Below are 12,501 nucleotides of genomic sequence, written 5' to 3' on the forward strand. Positions count from 1 at the left end.
GTCATCGTGCATTGTCAAAGTGTTTTTTCCCAAATGCACTCTGCAACTGCAACCTTGTGATGTCTATATTTTTTGCCTGGTTAAGAACTTAACTGAAAATCCTCCAAACTGATGTTCTCTCATTCAGAGAGAAAAAGGAATCTTATTCCATGTAGACTGCATGAAAATACATTCTGCTGTAAAGCACCAGCTATCTTCGCCAATATTTGGTAAAATGATGCGTTATGCATGGTTTGCTGCCAAAGTGTGCAATGATAGATGAACTTTATTGGCTGTAAACCAAGCTTGTTTTTCTGCACTTTAGAAATTCTAAACCAACCATGTAATTGTAAAAATGTAACATTTATAATCTGTGCAAGATGCCAGGATAATTACGGCTTCCTGCCAGTTCACCGTGAATGTCATCTCCAGCATGTGTGTATCATCAACTGCAAAATAATAAAAGTACCTAACTTTATATATAAAGTTCTCAAAAACGTTTAATTTTATATACAAAGTCCTCATGTGTGCCGTAAAATTCCTTTCTGAAAATTTATTTGCAATCCCAGATTTTCCATCACCTTTTCTTTTCGTGCCTCTTATAAAAGTATTAATAAGTAAAATATATTGAGCATTATTTGGATTTATTAGCAATGTGTGTAACAAAAATTGAAGATAAAAATAAAAGGAAAACAGGAAGTTTCTCCAAAGGGACTCGACCCCATGATTCTTGGGTTATTATTGTTCTGCACTCCTTCTGCTGAGTCGACCACTGCCCGGAAACTAAGCTAGTATAAATGGCTCATGCCTTGCCCGAACAGTGCCAAAAATGCTAAACAGTTTGCCAGTGGGAATTCCCAGTTCTGTCATTTTCATTGATGCCCAAGCATATACCAATAAATTGGTCAGTGTTAATGAGTGAGTGCAGTCTCCTTGTTACACACTTCGATCATTTCCACATCAACTCTCTCTGCAGTGTGTGTGTGGATCAGTGTGAGCTTCAGCCTGAAGATATTGAATACAGTTGACAGTGGTGATATTTGCTTGTACATTAGGTGTTTAGGGCAAGCCCCATACACAGCCTTTTGCCAAGGATTGTGATCTTCCAAGATCCATCTGGGAGGAACTCCATGTGATGCTACACGTAGATGTGCTCTCCCGTCATAAACATTTGAATGGGTTGCCTATCTGCTGTCAGATCAGATATACAAAACTGGTCTGAAATGTCCTTGGCTTCATAGTGAAAATGAATATTCATGTTTTCAGAAATCTTATTTGCCTTAACATTAATACACCTCATCCTATGATATTCCAGTGACATTCAATCGCTGTAGTGTTCCCCCGGAAATGCAGCAAAATATTCACCTACAGTTGCAATCACTTTTCAGTTGGGCAAAGTATGCTGACTGCCAAGGCAGACATTGACTTTTGGGAAGAGGTGAAAGTCTGAGGGAACTAAATCTGGGCAACTGGGCTGAAGTTCTAACACTTTGTAGTGCAAGTCTGTCAATTTTTCCCAATGTTCAGACACTTTTGTGGGTAGGTGCGTTGTCCAGATGACAGTTCATTTCTTTCTTTTTCAAATCGTGTCTCAAATTTTAGCATCCAGATCTTTTAGAAGATTAAAACAATTTTCCTCAGTTATTATGTGATTCTTCAGTTTCTCCCGGCATATTTCTTGCTCGAACAGTCCACGGGTTTACTGCCAGAAATATTGTGCCCGTCACACACTGTGGACCAGCGGTACACTCGTCGACTGTTCCTCAGTTCCTTTCACATCCCAAAACTCTGATGCTGTGCTGGCGAATGATATTATCTTCGTATTCTTTGGTGGTGAAGAACTGGCTTCCGTCCACTGTATAGATTGTTATTTTGATTCTCCAACGAATTGGACACGAACACTCTTTTCCAGGTATTCCACTGTGTGCACCTGGAGTGCCCTGCGCAGATTTCTGAAGACTCGCCTCCTCCCTCCACTGGCAACAGCTTGGGCCACAGCCCACCATCCGCACCGAAGGTCCTGCCCACTCCACCGACTCCTGCTAGTGGCAGCACCAGTGGTGGCAACAGCAGTAAACTCCAGGCGCAGAGGCAGCAGGATGACGACGACGATCGGCAAGAGGAGCAGCGGCAGCAGCAGTGGGAGGACCGTGAGCAGCAGCAGCGCCAGCAGCAGCAACAGCAGCAGGAACTGGAAAAGGACCTGCAGCGCCTGCACGACAACCCCAGCCACCAGTGTCAGCAGAGAGGTTCGCGTGAGGAACACGTTCGTCGCCGTCTCTGCTACCTGGCAGTGGGACCCGGTCCTTCTGCTGCACCTGCCTCGGAGAGCTTCCCTGCTGCCAGTCCGCCCCCACCCCCCTCGCTGTCACCAGCCGCGTCGTCCTCTCTGCCAGATGTTGCTGATGGGACGAGGGCTGAAGGGGAAGGAGAGGAAGTTGAAGAGGCGCGGCTGCCCCTAGAAGGTGGTGGATCGCCGTGATCTCCCCCTCCACCTTCCTGCTGCAGCTACTGTGGTGCCCTTGTGTTCCTGTGGGCGCCCTCGTAGCCCACCGGCGGGGAGTTCATCCGAGTCATTATCCTGCGTGTTTGTGATGTCACATCACCTAACTGCTGCACAAATAGTGTTTTGCCTGAGTTATGTTTGTGTCATGCTGTTGTGTGTACTTTCTGTTGCCTTTTGATAATTGTTTTCATTCCACAATCCTTTTTTTGCTCTGCTACTTGGAAAAGATTGTTGACATGTTAAAGATGTTATTTTGCAAGTACACCTTACTGAACATATATTTCACATTGTACTTAATCATCCAAGCATATGCATATGGTCTCTCTCTCTCTCTCTCTCTCTCTCTCTCTCTCTCTCTCTCTCTCTCTAGTAAAGTTGAGGAAAGACTGCATTTTACTGGTGCCTCAGATACACCTCTTGTATTTATTACTTCCTGTAAAATTTTGAGACAGAAATGCTGTCCTGTTACGCACATTCAGGGGGTGAAAAACCAGTACTGCTAACAGGCACATGTAAAAATATGCAACACTAACCCAGTTTTCAGAACTAATAGTTGATTCCTTTGTGAGGAGAGAGCGTAGTTCACGGAATGCTAAAAAGGAAGGGCAGATATCTCAGACTCCAAAATGACAGGGGTGCACTTGTGTTGAGGACATCTCCTGTATTTCCTGTTTTGCTTTTCATCTTTATTCTCTCTCTCCTCTTTCTCTTTTCTTTCACACACACACACACACAGACACACACACACACACACACACACACACACACACACACACACACACACACCGAAATATATGTCACAAATCGAAACATACTGTGTTCCAATTTATCAAAAGATGTTTTAATGTTAGTGACTGGAATGTAATGAGGAACTGCACTTGTACATCCTGCAGTGCTCAATGGTTAAGACACTGAACTTTCATTCAGGGCACTAGTAGTTCAACTTCGGACTTTGAGGTTTCACTAAAGCAAATGGCTACTTCGATAAAAAGTCAGGCCTCAAGAAGACAGTTAAGTGAAGAAAATTTAAGAGGAGCAATGAGAAGAGCTTGTCCATCATAGTGTTAGGTAAACAAGTAAAAAGTAAATTGCCAAAATAAAAATGAGACTGCAATAAAGAAAAAGTGGGTAGATTGATTTCATCTGGTCACAGGTAGTGATGCCTTTGTGCAATAATTACGGTACATTGAAGAGAGAGTGTGTGGGATTGTCTTAGTACTGTTCAGTAATTGTGACTGTCTTGAGAAGACACAGAGAAAAGGCAATCATAGAAATGATTGAATCTTGTGTACCTGGGATTTATGAGCTGAGTAATGAGCAAACGTGAGAAACAAAACAGAGACCAAAATCATTATTATTTTTCCTTTCTTTTTCTTCCTTCAACTCTCCATCTAAATGTGTGTGGAAATTTTCTATTTAATTGTCTGCTTTGCGTTTGCTTCTATTTTATCCTTCTAAGCCAGTATCTGTGGCTGTCTTCACTGTACACACAAACAGCATCAGCAAATGGCTGCTATTGATAGAAAGTGCCCATTTCATACCCTTCTTTTGATACCAGCTATGGAGTGGATTTGATGAAGTTACGTATGCATATTTATTTATATTGCTAATATTTTATTCATTAACATATAAATTGCAACCCACTTTTACCAGAATAATGAAATACAGAGCTAACTTTTAAATTGTTGATAATGAAGATGATAGAAAATGTTACCTTCTCTTCAGAAAAGCTGTGTTGAGCCCTGTGACTTGACATTTCTGGCTTTTCCATGATGTGTAGCCAAAAACACAGAGAAACAAATGGAGAATGCTTTGATGGGGAGTTTCTATTAAGGTTGGCCATTGATAGATCACCTTGTTTGTTGCCAGTTTTTCCTCCTGCTTTGCTGTAACTTTCCATCATTGATCTCTTGCAAAATAAATATGAACCTTAGCTATTGATAGTTTTGTCTTGTGATATGTGGATAAAGCAGCCTCTGTGACTTTAATATTTAGTTGGGGTTTTTGTCCATTAGATGAAGATTGTGTCTACTGAGTGTGTTTGTACCATTGGAGTGGAAATTTTCCCACATTGGTGGGTTTCCATTTTGTTTAGATTTTTACATGACCGTTGGTTGTTCATATATATATATAAATTTTGGAGAAGTTGTTGTTTATTTAGATTTTAATTGCTTGTGAATAGTTTTAACTTACTGCCATTAGGGGGTTTCATTGTTGGAAACAAGTACAAGTTTTATATTGTATACCACCCGAGCATGAAGAAGATATTTAAGCAAGTATTGGAGATTATAATTTATTAAGATACAAGGATATATAATTTTTGAGAAAATATAAATTCAGTGCTCACATATATATACATATTGAAAATAAGTAAATGTATAAATTGGTATTTAAATTTTAAAAAGACGGTAAATAAAAACTTGATGAGATATATTGAATAATTCACATTAAAAGATAAAAAAAAAACATTAGATGTCACTTCTTTGTTTATAAAATATGGTGCTTTTGGCTATAATATAAAGTTACCACAATGAATAAGTTTATTAATTGACTATGTACGTAATACGAAAAAAATAAATTTTAATGTTGTTACATACAAAGATATAAGTAAAGTGCATACAGTGCTCAATATTAGCTGTGCAGATATGCTATTTGGTAGCTTTCTTGCCTGTGTATTTGTATGGTCGAACACAACATGGAAAAAAAAAAAAAAAAAACAGTTTTCGTGTTTGTTGCAATGTAGTGTAATGTACTGTTCATGAATAGTCTGAGAGCCTCTCTTTTAAGAGCCTCGAGGTAATTTAGTGTGGGAGTTGAAATGTTGAGATTCATTGTATAGATCTTCTTAACTTTCTTGGTTGTCCTTTATTTGCAAACAGTGTGGCAGAATTTAAGTATGAAGAACTTCCTTGTGTAACTTCACAATGAAATCATATTTATTATATTGAGAATCATTTCCTCATGTTTCCTTGTGCCTGTGGTCCGTCTGACTGTTGTGAATCGTCAGTGAATGCTTTGAGGTTTGTCTCCATCCACTCTTTCACAGTTTGTGAATACATACTTATTAATATACCTGTGAAATGACTAGGAGAATTGTCGGTAATTGATTAAAGTGTGATTCATCTAGGATACGAAATACACAGAATTAAAAGATTCTAGAAAGTTAATGTATGTTTTATGTCACTGGGTGATTTCTTCAAACTACAGGCAATCAGTACCATCCCAAAAAACTTCCAGAGATGTTAACCTTGTTATTGAGGGAACACTTGGAAAATGGCAATGTCTTTCCTGCAGATGATGTGATACGGGTATAACTACAAATAAATTTTTTGGAATAAAATTTTTCTGTCTGTTGTAAGCCTAATACAATTACATAGAAACCACATCTTGATGTGTTAGTGAGAGCAATATTCCAGTAGTCTGGTGTTTGCTGTGGAGTTGTTTGCAAAGTTATGCACTGTACAAAAATGATTTCGTAAGTATACAACTTAAAATGGTTGTTGATTGCAATTGGATCAATTTTACTTGCAGTTAAGTCAGTGTGTTTAGTGTGTAAGTTTAATGGATTATATTTAGTGTTGAGCATGTGTAACCTCAGATACTTTCTGGCTTGTGGTGTAGTCAATCAAATGTGGTCATGTTCCTTTGAGAGGTAGTTGAGGGATTATTTGGTGATAGGCTGTGACGGTTAATGAAGGATGTTTGAAGGTACTGACTTTCGTAGAGAATAGAGGGTATATCCTTCGTTGTTTCATTTATGAGTTCTGGTGTTTATAGAGGTTTTTTTCTTTCTTCCTAAATATGCAGCAACTGAAGAATGGAGTAGTTTCTGGATTTTAATAATGTATACTAGCAGAATGTAATTTTGTCTGCAGGAATACTGTAACTTTAGGCTCTATGACTTTTGAAAGAAGTCAAAGTGTATAATCAGTGTCTTACTGAAAACTGCTCAGAAGCTTTTAGACAAAACAGTTTTTTACATTCAGTCAAATTTTCCATAGACAGTTCATAAGGCGAAGTATCCTATGTGTTGATTTATAAAGAAAATTTGAATTGTACCTATTTACTTTTCTCTGTAAGTAGAGAATTGTAAAGTGCAGGAGATGAAAATTTGTATGTTGCGTATGTTCAGTGAGGTATGTACATGCCTCTATGCACACGGCAGACATAACCTAGGGAGCAATTTGGCTACTTATGGTAAAAGTACAATGAACTCTTTTGGGCATTAAAAAGTGCCACAATGTTCCTGCCTCTAATTAGATCATATTCACCTCATAATATCGATCTTAAAGTCAGCTTAGCCTTGTAGGACAGTTGTGCTATAATAATTAGACAGTTGGAATAAGCATTTGCAGAGTAATTGCTTTTCAAAATTGACATTATATGTTGTGTCAAATTCATTTCTGTTGTAGGTGCAGTAGGAGGTAGTATCTTAGTTCATAGCAGAATGGATCACTAGGGCTCTGCAGAATCTTCTATAATGCTCTAACACAAGATTCAACTAGATTTTTTGAAAGTTTCTCAGAACAATTTGTAGTGTACTTGGATGCATATATTAAAATGGTCATTCATGGTGAAATGTCTGGATTAGTATTGTGAAACCACCTAGCTTACCTAAATATCATGAAAATAGACTTGTTTCATGTGTGTGAAAACGTGTAATTGTGAAGTTCTACATTGTAATCCAGAAAACTGTTTTGCTAAGCACTGTGCTGAGGAAAAACTTCCAGTTAAGTATTGTGCACTATCATATAAAGATTTCTCTTTGGCACATTTTTCTTGTCTTTGTATTTTGTTCATTTCCCTTCAATACAAATAACGAAGCACCGTGGAGTGGGCAATATGCACTCGTTAATAAGATTACTTCAGTTTATCAATGGAAATCTCCATCTTGACTAACTTTTTACAAAATTAACGTGCATGGTGATATTTCTAGTCTCCTTTTTCTTGATTTCCTATGCTCACCAATAATGGTTATCTGTCCACACAAAAAAAGGTAGTTTCCAGACTATTTTGGTAGTTAACTATTGACGGATATTCCAGTCCCACTGGTGTTCCCAGTATCAAATGCTTTAATGGAAGTCCATGAAGTCATCACTGGATTTCTGGGTTTGATTAGCAAATGACCAAAAATATACTTTTGGGGTTCAGTTATTTTCCTGATCACCATATCGGAACTGAAACCAGACACTACTACATTCACAACTGTATCCAGGACTTGTACTCGTGTGATGGAACAAAAGTGTTAACACCCAGTTACACGAGTCTTGTTTCAGTGAATTTCAAGTGTAATTTATTGCAAAAAGTTCAAAAAATTCTTAGTTTTGCTGACTACTGTTGCTACTATCTTGTCTAGACTTAGAACAGAAATACAGTAGACATTTTGATGGCATTCTTTATAATCGTAGAACATTCTATTGATGTAAGCCATACAATTATATAATAAAAATTTAATCAAAATAGCAGTTTGGTTAATATAATCTGCAATAACAATTTCACTTTTTTTGCAATGCGCTATTTTGGTTTCATGTAACATATATATTACAGCTTTAATATTGTAAATAATTATTTTGTATCATCACATAAATAAAATATCTTACATTTACATGTTGCAGTTGTGTGGTTATTCTCTCCCCCCCCCACTCTCTCCCCCCACTCTCTCCCCCCACTCTCTCCCCCCACTCTCTCCCCCCACTCTCTCCCCCCACTCTCTCCCCCCACTCTCTCCCCCCACTCTCTCCCCCCACTCTCTCCCCCCACTCTCTCCCCCCACTCTCTCCCCCCACTCTCTCCCCCCACTCTCTCCCCCCACTCTCCCCCCCACTCTCTCCCCCCACTCTCCCCCCCACTCTCCCCCCCCCCCCCACTCTCTCCCCCCCCACTCTCTCCCCCCCACTCTCTCCCGCCCACTCTCTCCCCCCCACTCTCTCCCCCCCACTCTCTCCCCCCCGCTCTCTCCCCCCCGCTCTCTCCCCCCCGCTCTCTCCCCCCCGCTCTCTCCCCCCCGCTCTCTCCCCCCCGCTCTCTCCCCCCCGCTCTCTCCCCCCACTCTCTCCCCCCACTCTCTCCCCGCACTCTCTCCCCCGCACTCTCTCCCCCGCACTCTCTCCCCCGCACTCTCTCCCCCGCACTCTCTCCCCCGCACTCTCTCCCCCGCACTCTCTCCCCCGCACTCTCTCCCCCGCACTCTCTCCCCCGCACTCTCTCCCCCGCACTCTCTCCCCCGCACTCTCTCCCCCGCACTCTCTCCCCCGCACTCTCTCCCCCGCACTCTCTCCCCCGCACTCTCTCCCCCGCACTCTCTCCCCCGCACTCTCTCCCCCGCACTCTCTCCCCCGCACTCTCTCCCCCGCACTCTCTCCCCCGCACTCTCTCCCCCGCAGTCTCTCCCCCGCACTCTCCCCCACTCTCTCCTTCTCTCTCCCACTCTCTCCCCCACTCTCCCCCACTCTCTCCCCCCCCACACTCCCCCCCACCCCTCCACTCTCCCCCCCACACTCCCCCCACCCCTCCACTCTCCCCCCCACACTCCCCCCCCCCGCCGCTCTCCCCCCCCCCCCCCCGCCGCTCCCCCCCCCGCCGCTCTCCCCCCCCCCCCCGCCGCTCTCCCCCCCCCCACCGCTCTCCCCCCCCCGCCGCTCTCCCCCCCCCCGCCGCTCTCCCCCCCCCCCCGCCGCTCTCCCCCCCCACGCCGCTCTCCCCCCCCCCCCACGCCGCTCCCCCCCCTCGCCGCTCCCCCCCCGCCGCTCTCCCCCCCCGCCGCTCTCCCCCCCCCCGCCGCTCTCCCCCCCCGCCGCCCCCCCCCTCCCCCCCGCTCTTTCTCCTCCCGCCCCCCGCTCTGTGCCTCTCTCTCTCTCTCTCTCTCTCTCACTCTCACTCTCACCACTCTCACTCTCACTCTCACCACTCTGTCTCTCACTCTCTTCAAGGAATCAAAAGATTGTGTACCATTTTTCACGCAAATCAGTATTTGCAAAACAACTGCTGCTTCTCGTAGCTGAGAAATGGTATATTAGTAGACTAAGAAGCTAAATAATACAGAAAAGACCACAGTATAAAGATTTTTTGGTTCCCTTCTGTAAACAAAGCACATTGGTTGAAAAACGGACGAAAAGTTACTACTGTACTACACCAAGCAATAGAATACTTTGGAAATAACATATTTCTTTCATTACGGTCGCAGGCAGTTTCTGTTGATTGTTCTTACAAACAAAAAAACTTTGATGTAAATTATGTATTAAACCACTGGACAAACAAAAACATTGAGTTTTTGTCTGTACTTTCTGTGGACTTTCTTCACACTTGTGGGAAATTTATACAGTGTAAATGGAAGCCATTCATGTGGATTATCGTCTTGCAAACCGTATGTGAACTCCGATATGATAACCCAGGATCAGACATTACAAAAGTGCAAAAAGTGTGCCCTCACCAACACTGTGTGAGAAATAATACGGAACATTACCATAGTGCGATGTCGGTCAGTTATGTATGGGCCTCGAACTTACTGATCTGGGAAACCCTGCGGCCAGGTTTATCCACCACTTGTTGTTGTGGTCTTCAGTCCTGAGACTGGTTTGATGCAGCTCTCCATGCTACTCTATCCTGTGCAAGCTTCTTCATCTCCCAGTACCTACTGCAACCTACATCCTTCTGAATCACTAACAGTCACAAATTGGTTATTGTTTAAGCTGAGAGCCGTAGTTGATATCCACAGTTTTGCTCTTCTGTTGTGAAACAAATTGTCCTTGTAATGTGTTACTACTTTTGTCATCATTCATGCCTGCTACAGCGAGCCACACACTATGCTTTTACTGAAAGGATGGGCATTCATTAGAGATCCTCTTGTGTTTTGTTTTGCTTCAGAATCATCAGAAGATGTACCTGTTACAGTAAACTCAAAAAACCCAGCCCATCAACAAATCAAATACATTGCCAACGAAAATAGCGAAACACCCAGAACACGTGGTTAAATACCATCATAACTATGTTTATGCATACATCATTGGGAGATCAATAAACGATTGGAGTTGCAATTCTGTGCAACAGGGAGAACAGGCACTAGATTGCATTAGTGGTGGTTAATTTTAGTGTCAGCACTGGGCCTGGTAGGTTACACAAAGGTGCTTTGGTAAATTTGGTAGAAATGTTTCTTTGATAAACAACTCGCCTTACTTCTCATCACAGTTTCCTATGAGGGGTATACACTTGGTCTAGCAATTCTCCAGCTTTTTCATCCCATTGGAAAAACAGGTTGTGTCAACTGTCACTTCTTTACTTGATTTTCCCGGCAAGACTAAGGGTGGATCAGGAACCAATTCAAAGCCTAGTTAATGCACTTCTGCTATTTTTATCACTGATGTGTGGAACAGTGAATTATCCTAGCGAAAGAGCGCCGTCTTTCAGTAAAAGCATAGTGTGTGGCTTGCTGTAGAAGGCATGAATGATGACAGAAGTAGTAACACATTACAAGGACAATTTGTTTTACAACAGAAGAGCAAAACTCTGGATATCAACTACGGCTCTCTCATCTTATACAATAACCAATAGCCAACACAAGTTTCAAATGATCCAAAAATACAGCATAATGGGTTCCAGTTGTAGTTTTGCTTTTTTATCTAGGAGGAGCATTCCTTAGGAAGTGACCATCACCTTACCAGCAGACAAAATCGTCTTTTCCTTCTTTGGTTCACATTCACCAGCCCTTGTCCATTTTTTGGGATGCCATTTTGACTCTGATATGAAACGATGCATCCAAGTTCTATCAACAGTAACAAATTGGCATAAAGTCTTGAAGATTGCGATTAAACATCGCCAGATATTGTGTCAAATTGTACTGGTTGTGTTATTGGCTGACTGACCATTCACAGCCCCCCCCCCCCCCTTGCATACAGCTTCATAATCAATTCCCGTGCAGGATATTATGCACCCACTCGTTCAAAATGCCTACAGACTCGGCAATCTCACGAATTTTTATTCAGTGGTTTGCATCCCCACATAACAGATTTTGTGAACGATTTCTGTGTGTTGACTCAATTTGACAGCTGGAGTGTGCTTCATCTTCAGTGCTTGTCTGACCACATTTAGGTTCATTGTTTTCAATGATGGTGCAGAGTCCACAAGAATTTCATCCATTTCTGTTTTGATTTGTGCAGTAGCCCAAACCTTCAAATGAAAATATTTACTATTGTTGCTCTCGGCAACCTGACCAATTCAGACGACGGCAAATTGTTGAAATTCCTTATCCAGCCCTCGGAACAATCGAGAAAAAATTCCTCCGAACAGCATTATATCGTCGGAGAAGAAGTTAGGGAGATTGACTCAGCCAGCTGTACTGAGAAGATCGGCAAAGCACCTCCAAGTAAGTCCAATGATGAAGGGGACATATGAGTCTCGCACACCAGCACCACACGGCTTCCTATAGTAGCCAGAAACTGCCAGAACTGGGCAACCATGACAGGACTCGAAAAGGAGGAATTTTTGAAGTAAATTGAGACAAGAAGACATTGGGAGCTGCCATAGCAACCAATAGTAACAAGACTGAGAAATTGTTCCGTAGAATTGGGTGAATGATTTAATAAATAATACACAAAAGAAGGCGAAGCAAATACTTTGGGTGTGAGGAGGAAGAAATTCTCTCATGCGCAGTAACCAGCCACCGACGCAGTAAGAAGCCGCTGACGCAGTAATCCACCACCATTGCTGACTGCAATGGCTGCTGTTCACCGTTGCTTACTTCGTGTCCGCTTGCAACCAACATTCGACGCTGCTGGCGCCTGTGCTATTCACTGGTGCCAATTCTACACCTGCTCGCCGACGCAGCATAAAACTCTACGCCTGGTGAGCAAACAACAATAATTGTTCGAGCAGAAATTAAAACACAAAAAAAGAAGAAACTGTCAAAGACTATAGAACTGTAGCTAGTACATTTAGAGGGGAAGTTGTTTCAGATGTTCACTAGGTCGAAAAACAATAGTGATATGGATAGCATTCAAAAAGAGGGGAAACTTCAGAACCAG

General features: G+C 42.4%; 1 protein-coding gene across 1 annotated transcript in view; it reads left to right on the forward strand.

Moving 5' to 3' along the window:
• Positions 1 to 3,237, forward strand: part of LOC124550881 (BTB/POZ domain-containing protein 9) — a 132,197-nt gene extending 128,960 nt beyond the window's left edge. The window contains exon 10 of the mRNA XM_047125640.1: positions 1,892 to 3,237. Coding sequence (XP_046981596.1) covers positions 1,892 to 2,461 — 570 coding nt within the window. The 3' untranslated portion in view covers positions 2,462 to 3,237. The remainder of the gene's footprint in view (positions 1 to 1,891) is intronic.
• Positions 3,238 to 12,501: the final 9,264 nt, after the last annotated feature.

The sequence above is a fragment of the Schistocerca americana genome, chromosome 9, assembly GCF_021461395.2.
Source record: "Schistocerca americana isolate TAMUIC-IGC-003095 chromosome 9, iqSchAmer2.1, whole genome shotgun sequence".
NCBI lineage: Eukaryota > Metazoa > Arthropoda > Insecta > Orthoptera > Acrididae > Schistocerca > Schistocerca americana.